Source organism: Trachemys scripta, chromosome 3, assembly GCF_013100865.1.
Source record: "Trachemys scripta elegans isolate TJP31775 chromosome 3, CAS_Tse_1.0, whole genome shotgun sequence".
NCBI lineage: Eukaryota > Metazoa > Chordata > Testudines > Emydidae > Trachemys > Trachemys scripta.
This window is the reverse complement of record NC_048300.1, coordinates 13,654,890-13,681,420: the sequence shown is the minus strand read 5'-3', so window position 1 is coordinate 13,681,420 and position 26,531 is coordinate 13,654,890. Positions and strand designations below refer to the sequence as shown.

At 39.8% G+C, this 26,531-nt stretch overlaps 1 protein-coding gene across 4 annotated transcripts in view; it reads right to left on the bottom strand.

Annotated features, from left to right (window-relative positions):
- MACROD2 (mono-ADP ribosylhydrolase 2) overlaps positions 1-26,531 on the bottom strand; it is a 1,283,788-nt gene that overhangs the window by 947,730 nt on the left and 309,527 nt on the right. For 3 of the 4 annotated variants that reach the window (XM_034764159.1, XM_034764162.1, XM_034764160.1), the window contains exon 4: positions 21,891-21,920. The exons of the other annotated variant lie outside the window; for it this stretch is intronic. In XM_034764159.1, the coding sequence (XP_034620050.1) occupies positions 21,891-21,920 (30 nt within the window). The remainder of the gene's footprint in view (positions 1-21,890; positions 21,921-26,531) is intronic. 4 annotated transcript variants of the gene reach the window in all.

The following is a 26,531-nucleotide window of genomic DNA, read 5'->3' as shown; positions in this document are numbered from 1 at the left end:
AGGGCAAAGAAGGTGCTGGGGCTGCAGGAAGTGGCCCAGGGAAATGCACTGAGCAGTTGGAGGGGATGCAGCACATGGCTGCCACGTACAGGGTCCCTGGGCTGGAACCTGGAGTAGTGGGTGAGCCCAGGTCCCTCCCACTCACCACTGGGAAGTGGCAGGACAACTGACTGCAGTTACCGTTGGGGAAGTGGATGGACAGTTGACTGTAGGGCCCCCGGAAGAGGGGAGTACAGATCGTGAAACAGCCAGAGGGCTGAGTCATGAAGAGGACACTGTGGCTCTTAGAGTGATGTGGGTCCAGGAGCAGGCAAGATGGCAGGCAAGACACTGTCGGGAGAGGGTGTACCAACCTGACCACTGTTCTAACAAGAACCATTGCTAGTATTCAAGTTTATTATTTTTCACATCACATTTCTGTCCCTGAAGTGCTCTTTCTGAAGAAATGGTGTGTTAGCATAAGTTACTGTAATCTATTGATGTATATTTTATCTGTGGTTTAAAAGTTGTTCAAGGGGAACGTATTTCTTTGATGCAATGCATAATCATAGGTTAGTTAAAAGAGTAGCCTAGAAAATGGATGCCTCTGAACACGTTTGTGAAATGCCATCAAAGGGGTGGAGTTTGAACCTGAAGCTTTCAGACTAAGACCTAGCCCAAACATGAAACAGCTGTGGTCCCTCAGCACAAGAAGGAAACTCTAATGACATTAACGATACTTGAAAGCGTCATTCAAAATAAGCAGTAGACTTGGCTTCCGTAGTTGTTTGAATCTAGCATAAAAGCAATAGACTGTGTCAATCTAATGCCAGTAAAAATGTGAAAAGCAAAAATCACTAGTAAAACCTCTGCTTCAAAAATGGTTCTGCATTCAGCCATGAAACCAATTCTCCTTCACGGTTGAGTTACCTTATCAAAGTTTGGTGGCATGGCAAATAACACAGAACTGACTGTCATAGCGTGAGCTTGGGGCAGAGGGAGGGGAAAAGGAAATGAGAAGCATGATAAATTTCAATGGCATTCTGGCAGCTTACACGCCACATCCTCCTCTTTTCTATTCCTCTTCCAGCTCTGCTGTATGTAGTATGCGACTGGAGCCACTGGGATATGGGGAGCTTCTTCCTAGGCTTACATCAGCACTGTCAATTTGCCTGCTCACTTCCCCATCCTTCTCCAATTGTTATTTGTTGGTCAGATGGTTAAATCAGAAAGGGAGCGTAGTAAAGAGAGATTCACACCAGCTACTGACACTGTCACCCCTCAGCTCCCCACTACACAAAATAGAGATGGGGAAAACAATGGGGGACAAGGGGTCTCGTGCAGTTCTTAGAAGATTTTTGTTCAACAAAATGTCTTTTTTAAAAAAATTAATAAAGATTTTGACAAGTTATTGCAGTCTCGTGGGAAAATACGCATTTTCACAATGAACATACCAAGCTACAATGACACCTGTTGCATGGAGTCAGATGTTTGTTTCTCCTGCACTTGCCGCGTTCATTTCTGGGGAAGGTTGGTGGCATTACCAACACCTCTCTCCCAGTTTCCAGATGGGAAGGGCAGCTTTATACTTTTAAATTGCAGGTCTAGTAGGAGGCAGCGGCTAGACAGGGAAGATGCTGAGTCCATTTTCTGGGCCGCACCTGACAACTCTGAGACTCTTCCTACATGGTGAAGGTTGCAAGCGGTTTGCATCTTTATGCCACGGGTGAAACAATCCAGGGTGTGAATCAAGTCTACAGTACTTGGCAAAATATGTATTTACAACACAGAGGTGAATACTAACCGCAAATCACAATTATTTTTTCAGGCCTCAAATGCTGCCTATGCTGAGACAACATGTGAGCTAAAAAATATTTTTTCTTTCTCACAATCCCTCTCCATTTAGTCTACTTCAGTCCTCTATGAAAATTCTGACTCTTCTTCTCTTCTTGTAACCCCCAGGGGTTCCCTCACACAGGTACTAGGATCCCATCCAGTGGGCCGAACAAGTCTAAGCACCTTTCTAGCAAGCCCATTCACAACAAAACTTCAAATCCCATGTACTCTGGGGACATAGAGTGCATTCTGGATACACAACACTTTAAAGTTGTGATACTTGGGACCTAGCAGAAAAGCTTCCATGAACTACTAGGTCCCAGAACAGGATCAAAGGTAGGGACAACCTTGGAGGAAGAAAGGTATCTGGGGAAGCAGGAAAGGAACAGTGGAAGAGTGGGGCTTATTTGGAGCCTGAAATGAAAGTAAAAGGCGGGAAGGAGTTCATGTCTCAAACTAAGCAGACCAAATGTTGGTTCAGGTACATCCTTAGCTTACAATACAGTATGATGATGTTTTCACTAAAAATTAAATGGATAGTATTTTCCCTATAAACCTCCAAGTTTCAATGACTACTAGCTTCTTATACCAATTTTATTAATGAAAACTACAAATGGAAATCATGACAAATAGGCATCACAAAAACTTGGTGGAATGAGGATAATCAATGGGACACTGTAATACCAGGGTACAAAATATATCAAAAGGACAGAACAGGTCGTGCTGGTGGAGGAGTGGCACTATATGTGAAAGAAAGCGTAGAAGCAAATGAAGTAAAAATCTTAAATGAACCAAACTGTACCATAGCATCTCTATGGATAGTAATTCCATGCTCTAATAAGAATATAGCAGTAGGGATATATTACCGACCACCTGACCAGGATGGTGATAGTGACTGTGAAATGCTCAGGGAGATTAGAGAGGCTATTCAAATAAAAAACTCAATAATAATGGGGAATTTCAACTATTCCCATATTGACAGGGTACATATCAACTCAGGACAGGATGCAGAGATAAAGTTTCTTGACACCTCCAAATGCTTTTTGGAGAAGCTAGACCTGGAACCCACAAGAGGAGAGCCAATTCTTGATTTAGTCATAAGTGGAAATAGGTCCAAGAGGTAAATATAGCTGGACCACTTGGTAATAGCGGCCACTATATAATTAAATTTAATATCCCCGTGGCAGGCAAAACATCACAGCAGCCCAACACTGTAGCATTTAATTTCAGAAAGGGGGACTACACAAAAGTGAGGAGGTTAGTTAAACAGAAATTAAAAGGTACATCACCAAAAGTAAAATCTCTGCAAGCTGCATGGAAACTTTTTAAAGACACCATAATAGAGGCTCAACTTCAATGTATACCCCAAATTAAAAAACATAGTCAGAGAACCAAAAAAGAGCCACCATGGCTAAACAATAAAGTAAAAGAAGCAGTGAGAGGCAAAAAAAGCATCCTTTTAAAAAGTGGAAGTTAAATACTAGTGAGGAAAATAGAAAGACGCATAAACTCTGGCAAATTAAGTATAAAAATATAATTAGGAAGGCCAAAAAATAATTTGAAGAACAGCTAGCCAAAGACTCAAAAAGTAATAGCAAAAAAAAATTTTAAGTACATCAGAAACAGGAAGCCTGCTAAACAACCAATGGGGCTACTGGACGATCGAGATGCTAAAGGAACACTCAAGGATGATAAGGCTATTGCGGAGAAATTAAATTAATCCTTTGCATCAGTCTTAATGGCTGAGGATGTGAGGGAGATTGCCAAATCTGAGCCATTCTTTTTAGGTGACAAATCTGAGGAACTGTCCCAGATTGAGGAGTCATAAGAGGAGGTTTTGGAACAAATTGATAAACTAAACAGTAATAAGTCACCAGGACCAAATGGTATTCACCCAAGAGTTCTGAAGGAACTCAAATGTGAAATTGCAGGACTATTAACTCTAGTCTGTAACCTATCATTTAAATCAGCTTATGTACCAAATGACTGGAGGATAGCTAATATGAGGCCAATTTTTAAAAAGCGCTCCAGAGGTGACCCTGGCAATTACAGGCCAATAAGCCTGACTTCCATAACAGGCAAACTGGTTTAACCTATAAAGAACAAAATCGTCAGACACACGGATGAACATCATTTGTTGGGGAATAGTCAACATGGTTTTTGTAAAGGGAAATCATGCCTCACCAATTTATTAGAATTCTTTGAGGGGGTCAACAGGCATGTGGACAAGGGGGATCCAGTGGATATAGTGTATTTAGATTTTCAGAAATGTTTGACAAGGTTCCTTACCAAAGGCTCTTAAGCAAATTAAGCAGTCATGGGATAAGAGGGAAGGTCCTCTCCTGGATTGGTAACTGGTTAAAAGATAGGAAACAAAGGGTAGGAATAAATGGTCAGTTTTCAGAATGGAGAGCGGTAAATAGTGGTGTCCCCCAGGAGTTTGTACTGAGCCCAGTACTATTCAACATATTTATAAATGATCTGGAAAAAGGGGTAAACAGTGAGATGGCAAAATTTGCAGATGATACAAAACTACTCAAGATAGTTAAGTACCAGACAGACTGTGAAAAGCGAAAAAAGGATCTCTCAGAACTGGGTGACTGGGTAACAAAATGGCAGATGAAATTCAATGTTGATAAATGCAAAGTAATGCACATTGAAAAGCATAATACCAACTATACGTGTAAAATGATGGGGTCCAAATTAGCTGTTACCACTCAAGAAAGATCTGGAATCATTGTGGATAGTTCTCTGAAAACACCCACTCAATGTGTAGCAGCAGTCAAAAAAGCAAACAGAATGTTGGGAATCATTCAAAAAGGGTTAGATAATAAGACAGAAAATATCATATTGCCTCTATACAAATTCGTGGTACGCCTACCTCTTGAATACTGCATGCAGATGGGGGTCACCCCATCTCAAAAAAGATATATTGGACTTGGAAAAGGTTCAGAAAAGGGCAAAAAAATGATTAGAGCTATGGAGCAGCTGCCATATGAGGAGAGATTAATAAGACTTGGACTTTTCAGCTTGGAAAAGAGATGACTAAGGGGGGATATGATAGAGGTCTATAAAATCATGACTGGTGTGTAGAAAGTAAATAAGTGTTATTTACTTCTTCTCATAACACAAGAACTAGGGGCCACCAAATTAAATTAATAGGCAGCAGGTTTAAAACAAACAAAAGGAAGTATTTTTTCACACAATGCACAGTCAACCTGTGGAACTCCTTCCCAGAGGATGTTGTGAAGGCCAAGACCATAACAGGGTTAAAAAAAGAACTAGATAAATTCATGGAAGATAGGCCCATCGATGGCTATTAGCTAGGATGGGCAGAGATGGTGTCCCTAGCCTCTTATTTGCCAGAAGCTGGGAATGGGCGACAAGGGATGGATCACTTGATGATTACCTGTTCTTTTCATTCCCTCTGGGACACCTGGCACTGGCCTCTGTCGGAAGACAGGTTAGTGGGCTAGATGGACCTTTGGTCTGACCCAGTATGGCTGTTCTTATGTTCTTACAAATCTACCATTTCCCATTGTACTAATTTATTGTATTACTGATTAATAGAAAACTGATCATGCAAATGTACTACTGACAGCGATAATCTCATCAATTCTCATAAATTGTGCAAGGTCAAATCTGACCGGCTCTCCTATGAGAGATCTCCAAAGAATACTTACCTGCTGTAGAAAGTGATACTGTATTTCTCTTTCTAGGATACTAAAAAACAAGGACACTGTCAAGGGAACCAGTGCAAATGGAGCTGCGTAAGGTACGCATCAAATAAGAGTCCCAGGCTGTGTGAGAGGCAGTGTGGTCCAGTGCTTAGAGCACTGAAATAGAAATGGGACTCAGGGTCCTATTCCTGGTTCAACCACTGACTTGCTTGCTGATCTTAGGCAAGAGACTTCTTCTCTCTGTGCCTCTGTTTATCTCCCATGCTAAACAGTTTTGACTATTTAGCCCTGTGGAACAAGGACCATCTTTTACTTCGTACAGTTACTTGCACAATGGGATTTCTCAGGGCTAATGTAATACTACTGATAACAACAGGCTGTTTTCTCAATAGCACAAGTACTTCCCCTGGTGAGTAGCTGAATTTCATGTACGTAATTACACATTGCCTACCAGTTTCAACTGAACTGTTGTGTAGTGTTGCTGTGCTGTTTAAATACTGCTGTTCATCTTAGAGATGAATGAAGTGACCCTTATGCCCAGTGTGTAGTTTGTTATGCTGCAGAGAACTTTAGGGTCCCTGGATAAAAGATAATACATAGTAGACAATCAATCATTCATTAGTAACAAGAGTTAACATGAATACAGAATAGTTTTTTTAGAACTAATTAATTTATATTTGTTCTCTCATTTTTCTATTTTGTTTAGCTCCATGTTTCTACAAATGCAGATGTACAACCAGTGGTGCTGGAACTAAGGGTGCTGCCATACCTCCTGGCTTGAAGTAATAATAAACACCAAATACATGGCTTCGATGGTTTCCATCATCAGCACCCCCACTATAAAATTGTTCCAGGACTCCTGTATACAACTAATGCTGGAAAAAAACAGAATGAAATGACAGTTTTTACTTGTCATTACTTAATGGGTTAATTGAATTGCCATTGTACATCATAAAAACATTACTGAAATCCTGCTCTCCTTTTTTAAAAAAAAAAATCACATTACAATTCTATGAGAGTTATTTGTCCTGACCACTGTCTTTTGCATCATCTCAAAGCTGAAATTCTCAACCTTTAAAATAATATAGGAATTTATTCTAGAGCAAACAGTTCTAGTCAAGGTTGTCTTTCAACTTGTTTAGGGAACTGTTAAAGACAGCAAAAAGTTCACAGCTAAGCTGGCAAGCAGAGGTGTAGTCTTACCAGCATTCCATGCAGTTCCGATTCAGGCACAAGAGACCCTTACTTAGTTTCAACCCTTTTTCAAATAAACTGGGACAGATCTGTCATGGGGCTTGGGATGTGTGCCAAACCCCAAATCAGCAGCAGAGCTGGAAAATTCTAAGGGTTCTAAGCTAGTGCAACACATGAAACTAAAAATACAGAGCAGAAATCAGTTGCAAACATATTTAAATTGAACTAATAGAAACTACCAGCCATCATTAGTGACACATATGTAAAGCAATGAACATCAATGTTAACAATTCCTTGAAACTACTAAACACTGTATGCATTTTTATTGCAAAGTGAAAGACACAAGAAAAGATTTACACAATAGTGAAGGGAAAAAAAAAGATTTTCTCTTGGTGCAAATACTATTAATTGCACCTGGTGCCCACATAATTATTAAACATGGGGGGGAGGGGAAACAATTGTATCCTAAGAAACCTAATTAAATTACATATAGCTACAAACAGAAAATTGTCATCATTACTATGTCAGCGCTTTCCTTTTATACAAACGTAAACACTTAACTCCAAAGCCTACCAGCATCACCCCGATTCATTTCCACAGATAAAGAGGAGACAGCACTTTGTACTCCTCTGCACAGAGGGTAACCGTGCCAAAGAGAAAATGCATCGCTCTACAAGCACAGACAGTAGTAGCACTGCCTCCCTCTTTCCAGGGATTCCAGGAAGGAAGTGCAGCTTTAATTTACAGGAACCCCACTTGCTGCAAGTTTCTGAAATTTTCTCCCTCCTCTGTCCCACCAGCTGGCTCCAAGTTCTCCCACAGAGCAGGGGTTATGGGTGACTTGCACTATCGGACTCCTCTCAGGTTTACTCTTCACCATTGGAGGGATACACAGCCTGGGCTCTGCCAACTGCAGTGCATCAATCCCACTGTATACTAGCATTCAAAGTGACTACATGTAATAAGCTAACCTTGAAATACAGCTGCGAAGTGTGAGTACAGACTTTTTTTTAAAAAGGTACATACTTAGACATCATGAAGGATCCAATGAAGTATGTCTGCAAGTGCCACCTTGTGCAGAAGGGTGCAAACTGCTCTTCTCCTCCTCTGTGAATCAGGAGTGATGATATTTGTAGGCTTTGGAATTCAGTGGTTCCATTTGTATAATAGGAAAGCAATGAAATATTTAGGACCAACCTCATAGGACAAATATACACAAGATGCTAGGGCTGTTCAATCCACAAAAGACCATGTTTGCTGGCTGTATGCTATGCCACCCTAGCCAGCAGAAAGGCCTCCTGCACTCCCATCCTACAGGCCTCAAACTCTCACCCCACCTCAGAAAAATCTCAGTAGTTGGGTGGGGCGGGAAAGGGAAAAGCTCCATATTACTGCACCTTCCTATGCTTGATCTACATTATTTTCCCCTCCTATCCACTGAAGTTGAGGAGCCTGCAATTTTTACTACAACTCTAGGGTTCGAGGAATCCCCCTGCATTACCCTAAAGGGGAGATGGCTGAATCACAGAATGGAGCTGCTCTGGAGATGAAGTAGGGCCGGTTGGTGAAAGACTGCTGTGTGTAGGACCCCTGCCTCATTGGTTGCAGAGGTTGAAAGGTGTCTAATGAATGACAGAGGGGACTACAGGAAGAGAATGGTTAAGGCAGTTGAATGCTGCCCTTGAGAACTGGATTCTATCCCTGCCTCTGACAAAAAGTTCCTATGTGACACCAGGCAAATTCCTTAAACCAAACTTCGCAGGCGGTTACTAATTGTGTGTTCCCCATTTTCTGGGTGCCTGACATGAGACCCTGGGTTCTGATCACAGGAACTGTGCTTTGAATGTAGTAAGTGCTATGTAGTGCTCAGTACTCTGAAAAGTCAGATCCTAAATTCTCAAATCAAGCACCCAAAATTAGTGGAAAATTTTGACGTTCAGCTGTGTGCTTCAGTTCTTCATCCATAAAATGTGGCTAATACCCTACCCCCTCACCTCACAGGCATTTTGTGAAGACAAATTAATTAATCTTTGCAAAACACTGAGTTACTATCATGATTACACCCATGAGGAAATTAATATTTCTGTTTTCAGAGCAGGGTTTGCCCTTGGGCCAAGGATAGAACAAAATACTGTAAGGATAAAACAAAATACTGAATAGCTGCTCATTAAATAAGCAGTGCCCATCTTGCGAATGAGGCAGGGGTCCTGTGTGATGATGTAATTAAAGATTATCATAATACATATGAATAAGAGGACCAAAATAAAAATGAACATTGATTCTGGCATTTCCTAAATTTTTGTAGAGTGTTTCACTTTGCAATCTTAATAATAGTCTTTTCTCTTAGTATTTTGTGTGTATACTACACACAGATCACTCATTCAAGGATTAATTGATTCATTGTCATTTGTGCTGACACATGTTTACTAAGTTGTCGCCCAGTCCCGTACAAAGTTGAAATTTTTTGTAGCCTTCATGATTGCAGAGAGAAGTTTGAAAATGTCACCCAAGTGTAACCTAAAGATGCAAAAGCCTGCAGGCAAGCAAAAAGAATCCAAAATTTATAATTTATTATTTTTTAAAAAATCTCTCCTGATTTTTTGGGGCCTTACTCATGTTTTTTGAATGTTTGGGGTTGGCGATACTGGACACGGCTATGTCCTACCCCTCCTGCAGAGCTCCTAGTATTAGGTGCTGGGTATATTTTTTCAACTCATTCGGTATTTTTTAAAAATTGAAGGTTATCAAATGATTAAAAGCTTTTGCTACAAAATTCAATGCAACTCTGCCATAAGTTTCAGGAATCACAGCCATAGAGTTTAAGTATAATTTGCTCCATAATATATGGAGGTTTGGCCTTAGGAAAAACACTTCTCTTGTTCATTTTGCCCTAAGGGAGAATATACAGTTTAGCAAAAGTCCTGGGCATAATTTGAGTCTAGTTCCTTCTATACTATAGTGACAACCTTAGCAGGGTTGTCAGGTAGAGTGAAGTATCTCTGTTTCTGCCTGCAGGTCAAACATTTAATAAAGCCGTTTCATTGGTACTGCTTGTCTGAATCTGTTTTGGCTCTAAACAATTATGCCTAATGGCAGAAAATTACATTTAGGGCAAAAGATTTGTGAATATTTAATTTATATCTAGACTATGACAAAATTACATTAGTGTTGTGGTTTCCAAAACAGTGGCAACATTATTTTCCACACTTTGTGCAATTTAAATTACATGATGTAAACTTTATTAGTTATTGATTTAAAAAGTAAGATTTTAACTCAAAGCCAGGAAAATAAAAATAAAAAGATCTGCATTTGCCAAAAAGCTTTATATTTCCTCATTTAGAGTCTAATCCTACTTTTGCTCCCATTGAAGTTTATGAAAATTTTGCTACTGATATCAATGAAAATAGGATCAAGCCTTTAACCTGAAAAACAGGTCCAGGATCGTCTTAGAAATCAAATGAAACATGTCTTCAGTGCAGCATTCTGCTCATTCTTATTCCTTTGAAAGGGACATTGTCAAGGTTGTTAGGCATGAAACTGACTAACTGTGACAGTTGTCCCAATTTGTAGATCTTACCTTAAGGATACCAGGCAAGTATTTTATTTCAAGCTAACCTTAGCAGCATGGTAAATATATAAACACAAACTCCAACAGTTGGCTTAGTGCATTTTTCATTATAAACACATACAGCAGAATGTGCCATTTTCTAACACTCTAATTCACTTTTCATGTTAGAAACTAAGTTCTTCAACAAACATTTCACAACATATGTAGTTTAAGACCTTTGCCCTGCTTCTTAAGTGAAAAAATAATTGTTTCCTGCATCTGTCTGTAGACTGGCCTTTATCCTTCCTATATTGAGGAGCACACATACTACCATAGCTTTAAAAGTGAGATACTCCTGAGATGGGGCAAAGGAACTGGATTTCTCAGAGATGAGCAGAATCTGCAAAAATCTCATCACACAGGTATTCCAAAATTGTACCCAATCAAGAGTTTTAGAAAATAAATGTATAGAACAAAACCAAAAGTGCCAACTATATGTTTATAAAGAACAGATTTAAAGGAAAATGTAAATATAATGTAGGTCGATATGCTTACACTATGTGGTTAATTTTATTTCTACATTTGCGTTATTCAAGTAAAATATATATTACTGTGTACATTATGCAGTATTTTGGGGGTGGGGATTACATCATGACCTTAAGTGCTGATTTATAAGTATGTATTGTAAGTTTTGTTCCTGGTGTTTTTATCTCAACAACAGACAATGCAAAGAAGACAAAGTCCTTATGCCTCAGTTTCCTGCTTGGATTTGTAATGATCACCACCTTTAAATCTTTGCTGTGGTGTTCGCATATCACAGCATCAACATTAGCTAATGGTCTGCCTCACTTTTGAAGAAATGGCACAGTACTGTATATTTACTCAGCAGGGTAGCTTCCTGAAATGTAAGTAAAATACGTCCATGCTCTAATACACATGGAGCTTAAGCAATACATTTTATTTATTTATTTTTGTAGCAGCTTATGTATTCTATTTCTATTAGTAGGTGGATATAAATTTAATTCCCTCAAATAAAAAAACGTATTTGTCCACTGCGTGGTCTACTAGTAGCACAAACGCCTGCCAAGCAGGGGAACACTGTTAAAGTCCCATTTTTAGGCATGAGTTCAGAAAACTGTGGAGTCAGCAGGCTCGGCCCCTTATGGGTAAACAGTAATTGTTAGTGGCTCCCATTGGCTGAATGAAGTAGCAACAGTAACAGGCTTTGTAAGCAGTGGAGTAGGTAGGCCTAGTGTGGACACTATACATTTTAGAACCTATTTTTGACAAAAAAATTATTTTCAGACTCATACATTGGCTAAACTATGAATACTGCCTTAAAGGACCATGTTCTGATCACACCTTTTAAATATGTATGGTCTAGAAAAAAGTAATCAGCATACAGTGGCAAATACACACACACCTGAACAATGCACTTCAGATGTCATCCATTAATATCAATTATTGCAAGAAACAAAATTATTTGTGTGGAGTCATTTAAGCAATCACTGAATTATTCTTTTCTGAAGGACCTTTGTAACAGTATCCAATCAGATAAAGAAATGAGGACTGACTAAGTCAAAAGGTATAGTTACATCAATCCAGAAACCTCTATTACTGGTGTGTATATATGGCTGAGTAAGAGAAGCAGCAAAGGGATAAATAAACAACCTATGAAAGAACAATATATACACATAATTTAAGCAAAAATTGGACTCTGCCGTGGCACAGTCTTGTTTTAAGCAACCCCGACAACTCCAGGGGGAAAAAATTAGCTCTCTAGCATACTTGGATTAAATTGACCAGGCAATTAAATTAAATTAAAATAAAATAGAAGGTCTTGAAGGGAATTACCTACCAGATCAGATCTAATGGGCAAGTACAGTTCCAGGTACACAGAGCAATCGATGTTTTCCTTTGTAACATCTAAAATAAACTATACTTATTTATATACCTCCTCTCACTATGTATTCAGATATAGTACACACAGGAAAAAACACACAACAACATTTAAATTAAAGTTGAGCCCGATGGCCCAGATAATTGGAAACAGCCTCTCTGGCAAGACATGACAAAGAAAAAAGAAACATAAAGGAAGAACGAGGGGAAGAAAACCCCAAACTGACCTACAATAGCTGATCTATGTAGAAAAGCCTAGTCTACAATGTAACTCTGGGAGATCTACGCTGGAAATGAGTTATATAAAAGGAGTTGAAGTACAGAGACATTCATATGCCTCTGGTCTGATCCAAACCTTGGAATGGAGAACAAGGACCATCAGGCTGGGTCATATTCTACTCTAGACCATTAGATTATCAATAAAAAAAATGGTTACTTACCTGAGTAGTAACAGGTATTCTTCAAAAAGTGTTGCACACATATATACTTCACTTTAGTTGTTTGTGCACCTAGTGCACTTGAGTCAGAGATTTTTAGCTAGCAGTATCCATTCAGTGGGCATAAAGGGCAGGACTGCCCTGATTCCATCTGTTCCTTCACACTGGAAACCTGATGTCAATAGACTCTAAAGTATTTGGGAAGGAGGGTGGATCATGGAACATATATGTGTACAGCAGGCTAGAAGAACAATAGTTAAATTTTTTTCCTTTCAGTGACTGTGCACATATATATTCCATGTCAGATGATTCCCGAGCGGTACTTGTTTAGGTGGTAGGAATTCGGGGTCTACTTGACAAAGACTAATTTCCTAGTCTGAAACTCTACGGTAAAAGTTATTATGAGAGGTGAAGGAGGCATTTTCAACTCAGTTTTCCCTCCCGAAACCTGGAAGACAATCAACTTGGAAGAGGATCCAGGGGAATGACAGCAATGCCTCTTCTCCCTTTTTGTTTTCATGGGTTTTTGACCCTTGAGAGACTCCAAAGAGACAGAACGAACAGACAGAGCGTTTCTGGATAATGAATATTCAGTCCACTCAGCTATGGACTAGCCTAGATCTGAACCACCTGCATGACTTTCGCCATGAGACACTCCCTCAGGCCTAACTCAGAAGATTTCTGCAGTAGTAAAAGGCTGACAGACAGAACATCTGTCTGTTAGGTCCCCTTCACTTCAACAAATCAAGCAACATACATACACATCACTGAGGGCATATCAGCATAACAGGAAGGACAATGCTGGGGGATTCCTACATTTTAAAGTGGCTTCAAGAAAGAAGAGAAACTCCCTACTCATGAAACAACAAAGAAAACACTAAAAATATTGCTGTTTATTTACACTAAGCTAACTAACTAATACTATAACTCAGTGTTTCCCAAACTTGGGACACCGCTTGTCTAGGGAAAGCCCCTGGCGGGCCGAGCCGGTTTGTTTACCTACCCCATCCGCAGGTCCAGCCAATCGCGGCTCCCACTGGCCGCGGTTTGCTGCTCCAGGCCAATGGGGGCTGCGGGAAGCGGCACAGGCCGAGGGACATACTTTCCCTACACAAGCGGCGTCCCAAGTTTGGGAAACACTGCTATAAATTATTTACATACACTGTTTAGCAGGTAAAAGACTCTGCGTTCAAGGTGACACTGGGACTTCTAACTCCTAGCCATAGACAGTGAGAAGGAATTAAGAGTGGGTCAGGGCAGCTCTGTCTGTTACACTCTAGGTCTGAGGCATGAGGACCTGCAAAATATAAGTACAATGGGTACTGCTAGCTAAAAGTCTCTGACTTGAGTGCACCAGGCTCAGGTTCACCTGAAGAGGGGTGTGGGTGTGGCTGTGTACACACACAATCACTCAAAGGAGATCTAGTATTACTTCTGTATAGAAAGTAAAAATATAGAAAACCTGATTGGCTGATGTATTTCCATAATATTGAAACCTCTAGATTCAGTACTAATCAAATCCATCCTACTCAAAGAGAGGTGGGGGGACGGACTAGAATGACAATGGGAGAATGAAGTTCAACACTTAATTTTTTTTACTTAAAAATGATTACAACAGCTATCTTCTAACAGAGCATATCAAGGGGTTAATGAGCAACTACGACTAATAGTCCTTTTGCCTCAGGTTATCAGTTCTAGATGACCATTGTTCCCCAGGAAAGTTTTATGTCTTTATAGTTATCTAAATTTCTAAGGGATGACATTAGACAAAGTGGGTCAGATATATCTTTTATTGGACCAACTTCTGTTGGTAAGAGAGAAGCTTTTGAGCTGACACAAAGCTCTTTTTCAGATATTACCTCTCTCTAATATCCTGGCTCCAACATGGCTACACCACCACCGCATACAATAAGAAATGATGTGACAGTGTACAAAGCCACGAACAGCTGTTGAGGCTAGCTGAATGCCAAAATTAGGCACATAAATTTGTTCAAAGACCTCACTGGTTGTAAGTGCAGTAGAATCTCAGAGTTACGAACACCTCAGGAATGGAAGTTGTTCATAACTCTGAATAAAATGTTATGGTTTTTCTTTCAAAAGTTCACAATGGAACATTGACTAAATATAACTTTGAAACTTTACTATGCAAAAGGAAAATGCTGCTGTGACAGGTTGGATCACAGAAACCCCCTTGGGAGCTGCCACCTAATGTACCAAGACTACTTCTATTCCTGTTTTTCTTGCCAGCTCAGGACTCCAGCACCCTATCTTGCTGAACCAGACACTCCCGTGTGCTCCAACACAGACCCAGGGTCTGAATTACTTGCCCCAAAGCTTCAAGTTTACCTGAAAACAGCTCACAGAAGTGTGCTTGTCTTTAGCACTCAGATGCCCAACTCCCAATGGGGTCTAAACCCAAATAAATCCATTTTACCCTGTATAAAGTTTATGCAGGGTAAACTCATAAATTGTTTGCCCTCTATAACACAGAGAGATATGCATAGTTGTTTGTTCCCCCAGGTATTAATACATACTCTGAGTTAATTAATAAGGGGAAAAGTGATTTTATTAAATACAGAAAGTAGGATTTAAGTGGTTCCAAGTAGTAACAGACAGAACAAAGTAAGTCACCAAACAAAATAAAATAAAATGCGCAAATCTATGTCTAATCAAACTGAATACAGATAATCTCACCCTCAGAGATGCTTCAGTAAGTTTTTTTTCAGACTGGACACCTTCCAGGCCTGGGCACAATTCTTTCCCCTGGTACAGCTCTTGTTCCAGCTCAGGTGATAGCTAGGGGATTCTTCATGATGGCTCCTCCCTCTCCTCCTTGTTCTGTTCCACCCCTTTATATATTTTGCATAAGGCGGGAACCCTTTGTCCCTCTGGGTTTCCCCCCCCCCCCCCCCACTGGAAAAGCACCAGGTTAAAGATGGATTCCAGTTCAGGTGACACGATCACATGTCACTGCAAGACTTCATTACCCACTTGCCAGCACACACATGTATACAGGAAGACTCACAGGTAAACACAGCCATCTGCAGACAATGGGAGTCATCAAGATTCCAAACCACCATTAATGGCCCACCCTTTGCATAATTACAATAGGCCCTCAGAGTTATATTTCATATTTCTAGTTTTAGATACAAGAGTGGTACTTTTATACAAATAGGATGATCACACTCAGTAGATTATAAGCTTTGTAATGATACCTTACAAAAGACCTTTTGCATGAAGCATATTCCAGTTACATTATATTCACTTATTATCATGTTTTTATAAAACTATATAGACTGCACAACGTCACAGCTGCTTTTCCTTTCTTTTTTTAGTAGTTTACGTTTAACACAGTTCTGTACTGTATTTGCTTTTTGTGTGTCTCTCTCTCTGCTCCTGCTGGATTGCATACCTCTGGTTCTAAATGAGGTGTGTGACTGACTGGTCAGTTCCTAACTCTGGTGTTCATAACTCTGAGATTCTACTATATACCCCAATGTCACTAACATTATTTGACATGATGAAGGAAGAGGTAAATGAACTCTACCAAAAAACAACCCATTGTTTATTTCTTTGAATCAGAGAGGCTTGACAGTGCTATACTGGTACTCTCAAACTTTTCACTGGCATCTCATTGGGATCATGGCTAAATCAAATAATCTAGAAGGGCTGGGTCTTTAATGTGAATACTTGTTCAAAGGAGCAGCCCGTGTGGAAAATGAATGATGTTATGGACTCAGGGGCAGCTCTACGTATTTTACCGCCTCAAGCACGGAGGTCAGCCAGTCCCGCGCCTTCGACGTACCTGCCGCCGAATTGCCGCCGAAGCAGCGGGACCGGCGGATCTCCCGCAGGCATGCCGCCAAAGACTGCCTGACTGCCACCCTCATGGTGACCGGCAGGCCACCCCCAGCGGCTTGCCGCCCCAGGCACGTGCTTGGTGCGCTGATGCCTGGAGCCGCCCCTGTATGGACTGACAAAGTATGAAAAGGTCCTTCAGGGCCTGTCACTTAAAACACTACAGCTATACCACTGGAGCACTTAAGTGTAGACACTACCTGTAGATTCTTCACTTCCCTGAGCGACGTAGTTATACTTTCCTAATTTTCTAGTGTAGACCAGGCCTCAGTGTCCTATATGTAGTAGTAATGTTCAATGTTTGTGGGCAATGATTGGCATAAATCCCCCTTTGTCTCTTAAAAGAGGGTATTTAAGGTTTACAATGCATGAGTACATCAGATCTAGTTCTTGGCAAAACACAGAACTTTATTTCACTCTACTAGTAAAAACAATAGCTAACGTGAGATTTCTTTTTCACTCCCCATTTATATAGTTACAAAATGCACTTAGAAGTTAAATATATGGTTTATGATTACATACTATATTCCTTTAAATTGTAGGCTAAAAATTGGAGAGGCAGGCCTAGACTACACTTAAAAATGTTGCTGGCATAGATGTCAATCAAAGGTGTGATATCTCCCCCTCCCCCAATCCCTGACGGACATAACTATGTTGGCAAAAGCTCTAGTGCTCTAGTTGTTATACCAGCAAAACAGTTGTTTTGCAATATAGCTTCATTTGGGGAACTGATTTACGATAAACTGGCAAAATAACTATTTTGCTGAAATAAGTTGTGTCTTTACATGGGAGTGGTGTGGTCCTTACATTCCCAAGAGGACATATTAAATTTGACTCCCCTCACTACATATACATATAAAATACTTTATAAATAATGTTAGGACATTGGGATATACTTACAACCAATGTCACCTTTGATGAACAAATTTAACACCTATAGAAAAAAGCTAGTTTCTTACTAATTAGTTTATAATCTTGAACTGAAAATATCACGGATAAACAGAAAGAAGGACAACCCAAAGATTATCATGCAATGTGCGGTTCATTAAGTCCAGCAAGTCTAGAAAGAATATACCGTCAAAGAGACAACTGAGAAGTGGTAAGGCCAAGGAGAAAAGATGGACTGTTAAGCAGAAAAAAAAATGGTTCCAGGATCCTGCAGACTTTACTCTTGTGGTAAAGGTGTGCAGTAATAGGCCCATGCTTATCACACAACTTTAGGCCTAATTTTTCAAACGAAGTAATTTTGGGCATCTCCATTTTTGAGTGTCCAACCTAAGGAGACATCTTACAATGCCTGATTTTTAGAGTCCCCTTACCATCTCTGAAATTCAGGCAATTTGAAAGGAGTTATAATTTGGGCATAAAAAAAACGGAGGCACCAGAAATCACTAACCCCCTTTTGAAAATATTGACCTTGGAACATAAGTTGTTCAGGCTAGGGTCTGTCTTTTGCATTTATCCACTGTGATGCTGTGGGTGACACTAGAAACAAATAATAATACATAAATAATTGTTCTGCACAAGTTAATGGAAGCAGTTGGGTGGTAAACCTGGTGAAAAATTTGGACCTGAAATAAAGTGAAAAGTGAAATAAAATGTGTCAATCACGCTGTCTCTTAATAAAAATTGAATTTAATTTTAAAAGAAAGAAAAGATTACTTCATAAGAGTATTTGACAAGCAGAAAGAAGTCTTAAAAAGAATCTTTAGTTAAATATAGAAGTCTACCATTGAAAAATAGTGTTCATTTCTCGATGTTTCGTTTAACAAAAAAAGTTATTTGAATAATTGTTGTCTGGCATCTTTCATATCTCTTCATTCAGTCATAAAAATATACACAGGAGATTTAAAATTGGAATTGAAGAACAATCATCAGTTTGGCTCTAAGAAGCCCAATTATACTTAGATAATCTGGTCAGACGACGGACTTAAAATGTGGTTGTCTCTTATGGCACAAAAGTAGCTGGCAGTGATGCAAAGCCACTGGCACTTGATCCAAAGGACAAGCTTGCTAACATGTTTATCAAAAACTTGGTCCATTAACTCTTCTCCAAAGAATTATTTTAAAAGTTCTTTCTAATAGATCATTAGAAAATTTAGGAAGAGGAGATCAGGGTTCTTCACACAATCTGATTACAATTATGATGAGTTCAATGCTAGAAAGATTTTAGAAAAGAAATCTAGATTTTAGAACAGGTAACATTTTCTGAGGCACAAGACATTTCATGGTGTTGTAAAAATGTCACATGAAAGAGGAAGCACTTGGAACTGAATTTCACTGCAAGCAGCTCTACAAAGAGGACTTTCCCATTATTGCAGCTTTGCTAGGAGAAACTTGGAGAGCCTAACCCATCCTCTGTACAGTGAAGTTGAGCTGGAATAAACAGAACCTCACTGAGAGGAGACCCACCTGTACCCACGAAAACAGGAGCAAGCTGAGAGTTTTTTAATTTTTTAAATTTCTTTTTTTTTTGCTACCCCGATGGTTCAGGTACATGACCACTGTCATGATTGGACTTTTGAGGATAATTTTTTCCCATTTGAGGCTTCTTAGCAGTAAGGCAGCTAACCTTGTTGCCTACAGCTCAAGGGTGTTTATAGGAAACTGTCTTTCCATTTTTCAGAGTAGCAGCCGTGTTAGTCTGTATCCGCAAAAAGAACAGGAGGACTTGTGGCACCTTAGAGACTAACAAATTTATTTGATCATAAGCTTCCACGGGCTACAGCCTACTTCATCGGATGCACAGAATGGAACATATATTGAGGAGATATATATACACATATAGAGAGCATGAAAAGGTGGGAGTTGTCTTACCAACTCTGAGACGCCAATTAAGTAAGAGAAAAAAAACTTTTGAAGTGATAATCAAGATAGCCCAGTACAGATAGTTTGATAAAAAGTGTGAGAATACTTACAAGGGGAGATAGATTCAATGTTTGTAATGGCTCAGCCATTCCCAGTCAGTATTCAAGCCTAAGTTGATTGTATCTAGTTTGCATATGAATTCCCAGCTCAGCAGGTTCTCGCTGGAGTCTGTTTTTGAAGCTTTTTTGTTGCAAAATTGCCACCCGCAGGTCTGTCATTGAATGAACAGACAGGTTAAAGTGTTCTCCCACTGGTTTTTGAGTGTTATGATTCCTGACGTCAGATTTGTGTCCATTAATTCTTTTGCATAGAGACTGTCCGGTTTGGCCAATGTACATGGCAGAGGGGCATTGCTGGCACATGATGGCATATATCACATTAGTAGATGTGCAGGTGAACGAGCCCCTGATGATATGGCTGATGTGATTAGGTCCTATGATGATGTCACTTTAATAGATATGTGGACAGAGTTGGCATTGGGCTTTGTTACAAGGATAGGTTCCTGGATCAGTATTTTTGTTCAGTGATGTGTGGTTGCTGGTGAGTATTTGCTTCAGGTTGGGGAGTTGTCTGTAAGCTAGGACAGGTCTGTCTCCCAAGATCTGTGAGAGTGAGGGATCATCTTTCCATTGGAGACCATATTCCCTGTGTTCAGCAGGGATCCACATTTACTCCCCACCCTGATAGACTCTTATCCAAGGCAGTATGTATTCTGGTTGGATAAAGAAAAGTCATAAGCCAGGATGCTGCTTGTTTGTTTGCTAGTAAACTGAACGAAGCTAGTGACTCCTATACCATTTGGGTGGCCCAGTCCTGAGAGTGGCCAAATAAACTAGTCACCTAGAGAAGGAATCTCACAAACCCATTTGAGAGAGTGTCACTACGTGAACAACATGACCTTTACCAACATTCTCGGGTCTGATTCCAGGCTGAATGGAAAAGAGCTTATTAGAAAGACCATCTGTTCAGCACAAGCCCTAGGTACTTTTAGAGAGAGTAAGTGATGGGGATTTGTAGCTGGGTGTCCTCAGATCCACCAATACCAGGAAAACTCCTTGATTTATGGTTCTGAGGGGTTCCATTTTGAATTTCTGAAGTTTTACTAACCAATGTCCTCACTTCCTTTCAAGTTTATTTTAGATTCCAGAGCAGTGTCTGCCTTTTTGGAGCAAGTGTCTTTCACCTTCTTGGTTAAGAAACAAAAATGGCATCAAGATGTGGTAGCAAAGGTCACCTTTCTGAATGTGGTTTTGAGTCAAGCAGAAATCAAATTGGAAAAGCAGAGATGGTTGCTCTGAAAAGCGAGAAAAATCCCAGTTGGAGACTGGTCGTCATCCTGTCTGTCAGACTGAGCCAAGAGGACAAGCTACATTCTGTGGTGCCACAGTAACAGGATACCAACTTCTGAAGTACAGTCCAGCTGAATAAATACTGCTGAAAGTCAATAACTAAAACTTTTCTACAATAACCATTTCTCTAAAAACCTGACTGAAATTTGAGTATTTGCACTGACTTTTAAAGTTATCAAATGGGAATAAATACTTAAGAGATGGTATAGTAACCTCACCTTTTGTATATCAATCACTGTTGAGGGATTACCTTGGGCAGGACACAAGGCACTATAGTAATACAAATAATAATACCAAATTTGGTGCATCACAAACTGCCACAAAGAAATAGAAAGAGATTAACTTGTCCGGAAAATTATTAGAGAACACTTCATTGTAGGTTTACATTCTGATCTGTATTTGGACTAAAAATCTGTTCATGTTTCTAACTCCCCCGCAATGTAGTTTTGAAGCACTTTTTCACATGAGAATCCACTCTTCATGGATCAGGAATGATGGTTGCTTACACTGTTCAGGTTGTGCAAACAAAGCTTTATCATTCTGAGTCTCAAAAGCAACAGCAATCTTTTTACTGAATCCTTTCCTTTCCAATTGCATATGTAGGCTGTGATCATCCGATCCTTTTAACTCTAGCCAGGAAAGATTAATAGCTGTCCTTACAGCTACTATATTGTGAAATTTCTAGCTTGGAGCCTTTCCTCCCACCCCTCCTGCAGAAAAGAGAGAGAGCAAGAGAAATGCTGAAATTTAATCCTGCATAATTTTTTTCAACTGTTAACTCTTGTAAGCTCTTAAGGCTACAGTAATACATAATTAGCAAAATGATGTCATGTATTAAAAGGGAACAAATATTGTGTTTCTGAACGATATTAGAAGCAACTCTGTCATGCACTTCACAAGCTTGTGCCTCATTAACTCACAATTTTAAGAGTTTTTGGTTTTTGAATGGCTCGAAGGTGTGGCCCAAACAGAGCACAGCACAGCAGCCTAAGCTTGAGATGACATGGGTGACAGTTACAAGGTCCATATCTGAAAGGAAAGGTCACAACCTCCTGGCTGTATGTAAAGGATAAAAAGCTCACCTGGTTTTCTTTCCATTCAGGTAGTTTTACATTTGGAACTTATTATACATAAACAAGATGATCTGTGGTGACTGTGGTTATCGGCACTACTGAATATTGGTTTTGTTCAGAGCATACATAGTGTTTTTGAGAGTAAGGAGAATGTTAAACAAAAGACTTACCCCCTCCACCTCCAAGAAGACTGGAATTAGCTAGGAAAAGCAAAAGGAGAATAATTAGCATTACATTTAAATATGAAATGAAACAGAACAGGAAAGTATTTATTTATAAGGTACAAATTTATATCTATAGTGTAAAATTGTTGAAACTGATTGTTCATATTATAGAATGTACATTCTATTAAAACAAAAACAATTAAAGTTACTGGTTTTCACTCAAACCATTCCATTTTTATCTGTTTGTCCAAAGATATTATTGGTTCATATTTTAAAAAAATATGTTTACCTAAATTATTCTCAAAATCTTTATTTGTAAAATATTATGCAACACTTCTTGGCCTGTAGATTAATTTAATTAACAACAATGTATGAAAATAGTAATACTTTTAAACTGCATAAACTTCTGAAATTGTATAATGCAACATTCCTTTGTGACAACCAAATAAAGGCGCAAAACCCCTTGCCAGTTTAGAGATCAGCAAATGGGCTTTGGTGCCCTCTGTGACCCATTCTCCTGGGTCTCTATGACATAGGGCCTTTGTGGATGAAAATTAGTAAAGAGCAAATTATCCTCTAATCAGACATCTGTAAAAACACAGTGAATGAAATGCTAGTCCCATTACAATCCATGGGAGTTTTCACATCAATTTCAGTGGGGTCATGATTTCACCCAGTATATTTACATGCTGCTCTACTGTATCTATTCAGCTGTCTGTCCAAGTCATAAAGGATAAATTATGCACAGCAGTAATTTGCAGAATAAGGCTATTCAAGACAGCTGTTCAAATTAAGCTGGCGTGGCTGCAGCCACTCATTGTCCCTCCACAACTTGGGCACAAGAATGGGGAAATGGTAAGCCTATAAGCTTACTTCAGTGAAGTACTCATCCTACAATTGCATGGGAAATGCAAGTTCCCTTAGCACAAAAATGTGGATGAAAAGCTGGAAATAAAGGTTCAAACTCTACTTAATTATTTAATCAATGGGAGGAGGCACAAGCACTTCTCTCCAACCTTCATATCTTACTGATGAGCAAAGGAGGAGTGAGATTGTAAAACATTCCTTCTTCCAGAACCTAAGGGCTTGTCTACACAAGGATATTCAGGAAAATTAATCTGAATTAATTTTTATGTGAATTTAAAGTGGATTAGTTAACTGCATTAAAACCATACATAGAAACTCTGATTCAGAATTTAAATGGCCTTAATTTGACTTAGTTTAATTCACTTCCAAAGTGAAGCTGCTTTTCACATGGTTTCTTTGGGAGTGAATTAAGCTAAACTGAATTAAGGCCACTTTGGGGATTTATCTACATGGCCCTGCAGTGCAGATTACAGGGGTGTGAGCTGCTACAGCATGCACTGAAGTGATGCCCTGTAACTGCCCCATATATAGACCCTGCTAGTGAAACTAAAAGACACCTAGTTTGTGTTAATATAGTCCCGTTTCAACCAGGGTTACATTAAAATGAACTAGGTTCCTTTTAGTTTACACTAGCAGGATCTACATGGGACAGTTACAGCTCAATACATTAGTGTGTGCTACAATTCATATCCCTCTAATCCACATTGTGGGACCATGTAGACAAGCCCTAATTCTGAATTAGAGTGTCCACCCAGGGATTTATTGCAGTTTAGCAAATCTATTTTATATTCACCCCTTCAGTTAATTTGGATTAATTGTCCTGAATGCCCCTATATAGATAAGCCCTAAAGCTATGGGAAAGTATTTAATATATGTTGTATTGCATGCATCTCTTTCTAGTATCTGAGCTTTACTATTTGAAAGAAGCTATTTCTATAGGAGCCATGACTACTGGACTAGTAGGAATAATTTATGATCACCAAATTCTGAATTCTGACATAGCACAAATCCATATGGTAGGTTTTGTTGATGGTTTATCTTAACAATCTAAATAATTCATATTGTGCACTGTCTATTTACTTTGCTTTTTCATTACTTCTTTTCTCTTTTGGGGTCCTCTTGTACATCTCTTACATCCTCTTTCAGTCATACCATCAGCAACCTGCTTTCCCTGACTCTATAGAGGCAGTGTCACAATTCCCAAGCTACGTTTTTCATAAAATAGTGTATTTAGTAACTAACACAAATGCCTCTTTAAAAAAAGAAAAGAAAAAGGTCCTGTTATTGTTATTTACTGTTATCGTACAACAGCAAGAATCCTTTAGTCTTATGGGTATCATTTGAAAAATTCTAGCAGGTAACACAACTGTAGCCCTATACAAGTTCCTTTGAAAAGATAAAATGAAATATATTGCAAAGATTAGCAGGAGGCTTTGATCCACATATTTTTACCACCTCCTATGTTCACTGAATTTCAATGCAATACCTAAGAAAAGCATGACTTAAAGAATTCCATGAAATACAAACAGCTGATGTAACCTTTACTTTTTTAGCGGCTTCCAAACTACTTTAATAGTCAATATCAACTCTCGCTGCAATAACATTAATCAATACTTGTATAAGCGGTGTGACAGACACAGACCAGTGGGGTACAGGAGTCTGGTAGAGGGCAAATATACTGGTCATTGGATGAGTAGTTTTCGGTTCCCTGAGTGACCAGAGCAGGGGCTGCACTAGAGTAATCAGGAAACTGCTAGAACCAGTTAAGGCAGGCAGGCAGGCTAATTAGGACATCTGAAGCCAATTAAGAAGAAGCTGCTAGAATCAATTAAGGCAGGCTAATCAGGGCACCTGGGTTTTAAAAGGCGCTCACTTCAGTGTGTGGTGCGAGGGAGCTGGGAGCAAGAGGCGCAAGGAGCTGAGAGGGTGTGCTGCTGGAGGACTGAGAAGCACAAGTATTATCAGACACCAGGAGGAAGGTCCTGTGGTGAGAATAAGGACGGTGTTTGAAGGAGACCATGGGGAAGTAGCCCAGGGAGTTGTAGCTGTCATGTAGCTGTTACAGGAGGCACTATAGACAGCTGCAGTCCACAGGGCCCTGGGCTGGAACCCAGAGTAGAGGGTGGGCCCGGGTTTCCCCCAAACCTCCCAATTGACCTGGACTGTGGGTTCTTCCAGAGGGGAAGGTATCTGGACTGTTCCCTAACCCACATGGTGAATCTCTGAGGCAAGAAAATCCGCCAATAAGCGCAGGACCCACCAAGATAGAGGAGGAACTTTGTCACAGCGGAAACAAGCACAAATGTAAAATCAGACAAGCTGAAAACAAGAGAAAAGCCCCTAATATATCATCTAATACTATCATTCTGCAATGCAGGATTATTTTCTGAAGTGTATTAGAGCGCTTTGTCCATTCTAGTTTTAATGAACTCAAGTTCCGGGGCTTCAAACACTTCTCTTGGGAGATTTGCCCAAGATCTTATAAACCTCACTGTTAGAAAGTTTCCTAGGATATCCAGCTAACATTTTCTTCTGCAAAACCACATCCTCCATCTGCTTAGATCATATTAAATTCCCCTCCTTCCTTGACAATCTTTCAAATACTTGTAGAACTTATTAAAACATAGCACACTAGTTAGCATTATAAAAATACAATAGTAAAAACCATTTTAAACAAAGATTTTTGGTCACAATGTATCACAATCGAATACAACTACTAGAATTACTGTAGTAACTCATGAACATTTTACTGGTTTTGCCCTTCAGGACACAGACAGTACCTTAAGGACTCTTGCCCCAAACAGAACTCTCACATTTTGCCACTCTGCCTGCCTTTTCCAACCCCCAAAACCACCATACCCTGCATGAGACTTGGAGACATTCCTGTCACACACACAGCAGAATTTCACTGAGCCTAGACGCTACAAGTACACACAACCATCATCTGCAGTCAGATACTGATCCAGCCTGGGCCAGCAGCCATGATTCTTGTCCTCATTCCCTCATCCACAGCTGAGCACAGGATTCTAACCAGACCTGGGGAGAACAAGAAAGAGTCTGCTTCTGGGACGAGAGAGATGATAGGGAGAGAAGGTATATGAGAAACTGTAAGAAGAGACAGTGAGACTTCCTGCCCCCCGTTCCCTCCCAAAGCTACCTTTCTGAGTCCACTTCCCTGACCTTTGCTAAAATTGCTCTCTGCAATCTCCAGCCCATAGCAAGTTCCCCAGTTTCACTTTCAAAATCTGGTTATAATGCACATCTAGAAATATGCCATTAAATGTGTGCCCGTTTACATCAAGCCAAGTGACAGCACACAAATTGCCTGAAGAAGAGCTCTGTGTGGCTCAAAAGCTTGTCTCTCTTATCAACAAAAGTTGGTCCAATAAAAGATATTATCTCACCCACCTTGTGTGTCTAGCACACAATTCAGGCAGCCTGTACTGTAGGCACTTATTTACACATGCTGGTAGAACATGATCCTGCATTCACACACACACTATCAGGGTTGTAAGGGACCTCAGGAGATCATCTAGTCCAATCCCCTGCTCAAAGCAGGACCAATCCCCAGACAGATTTTTACCCCAGTTCCCTAAATAGCACCCTCAAGGATTGAACTCACAACCCCGGGGTTTAGCAGGTCAATGCTCAAACCACTGAGCTATCCCTTCCTTACTAGCATTCCTCACTAGCAAACTCCCATTGAAGTCAGTGGGAGTTTGCCTGGGTACAGACTGCAGATTTTGGTCCTGAAGAGGACCTTTCAGCTCCTGAGTTTTA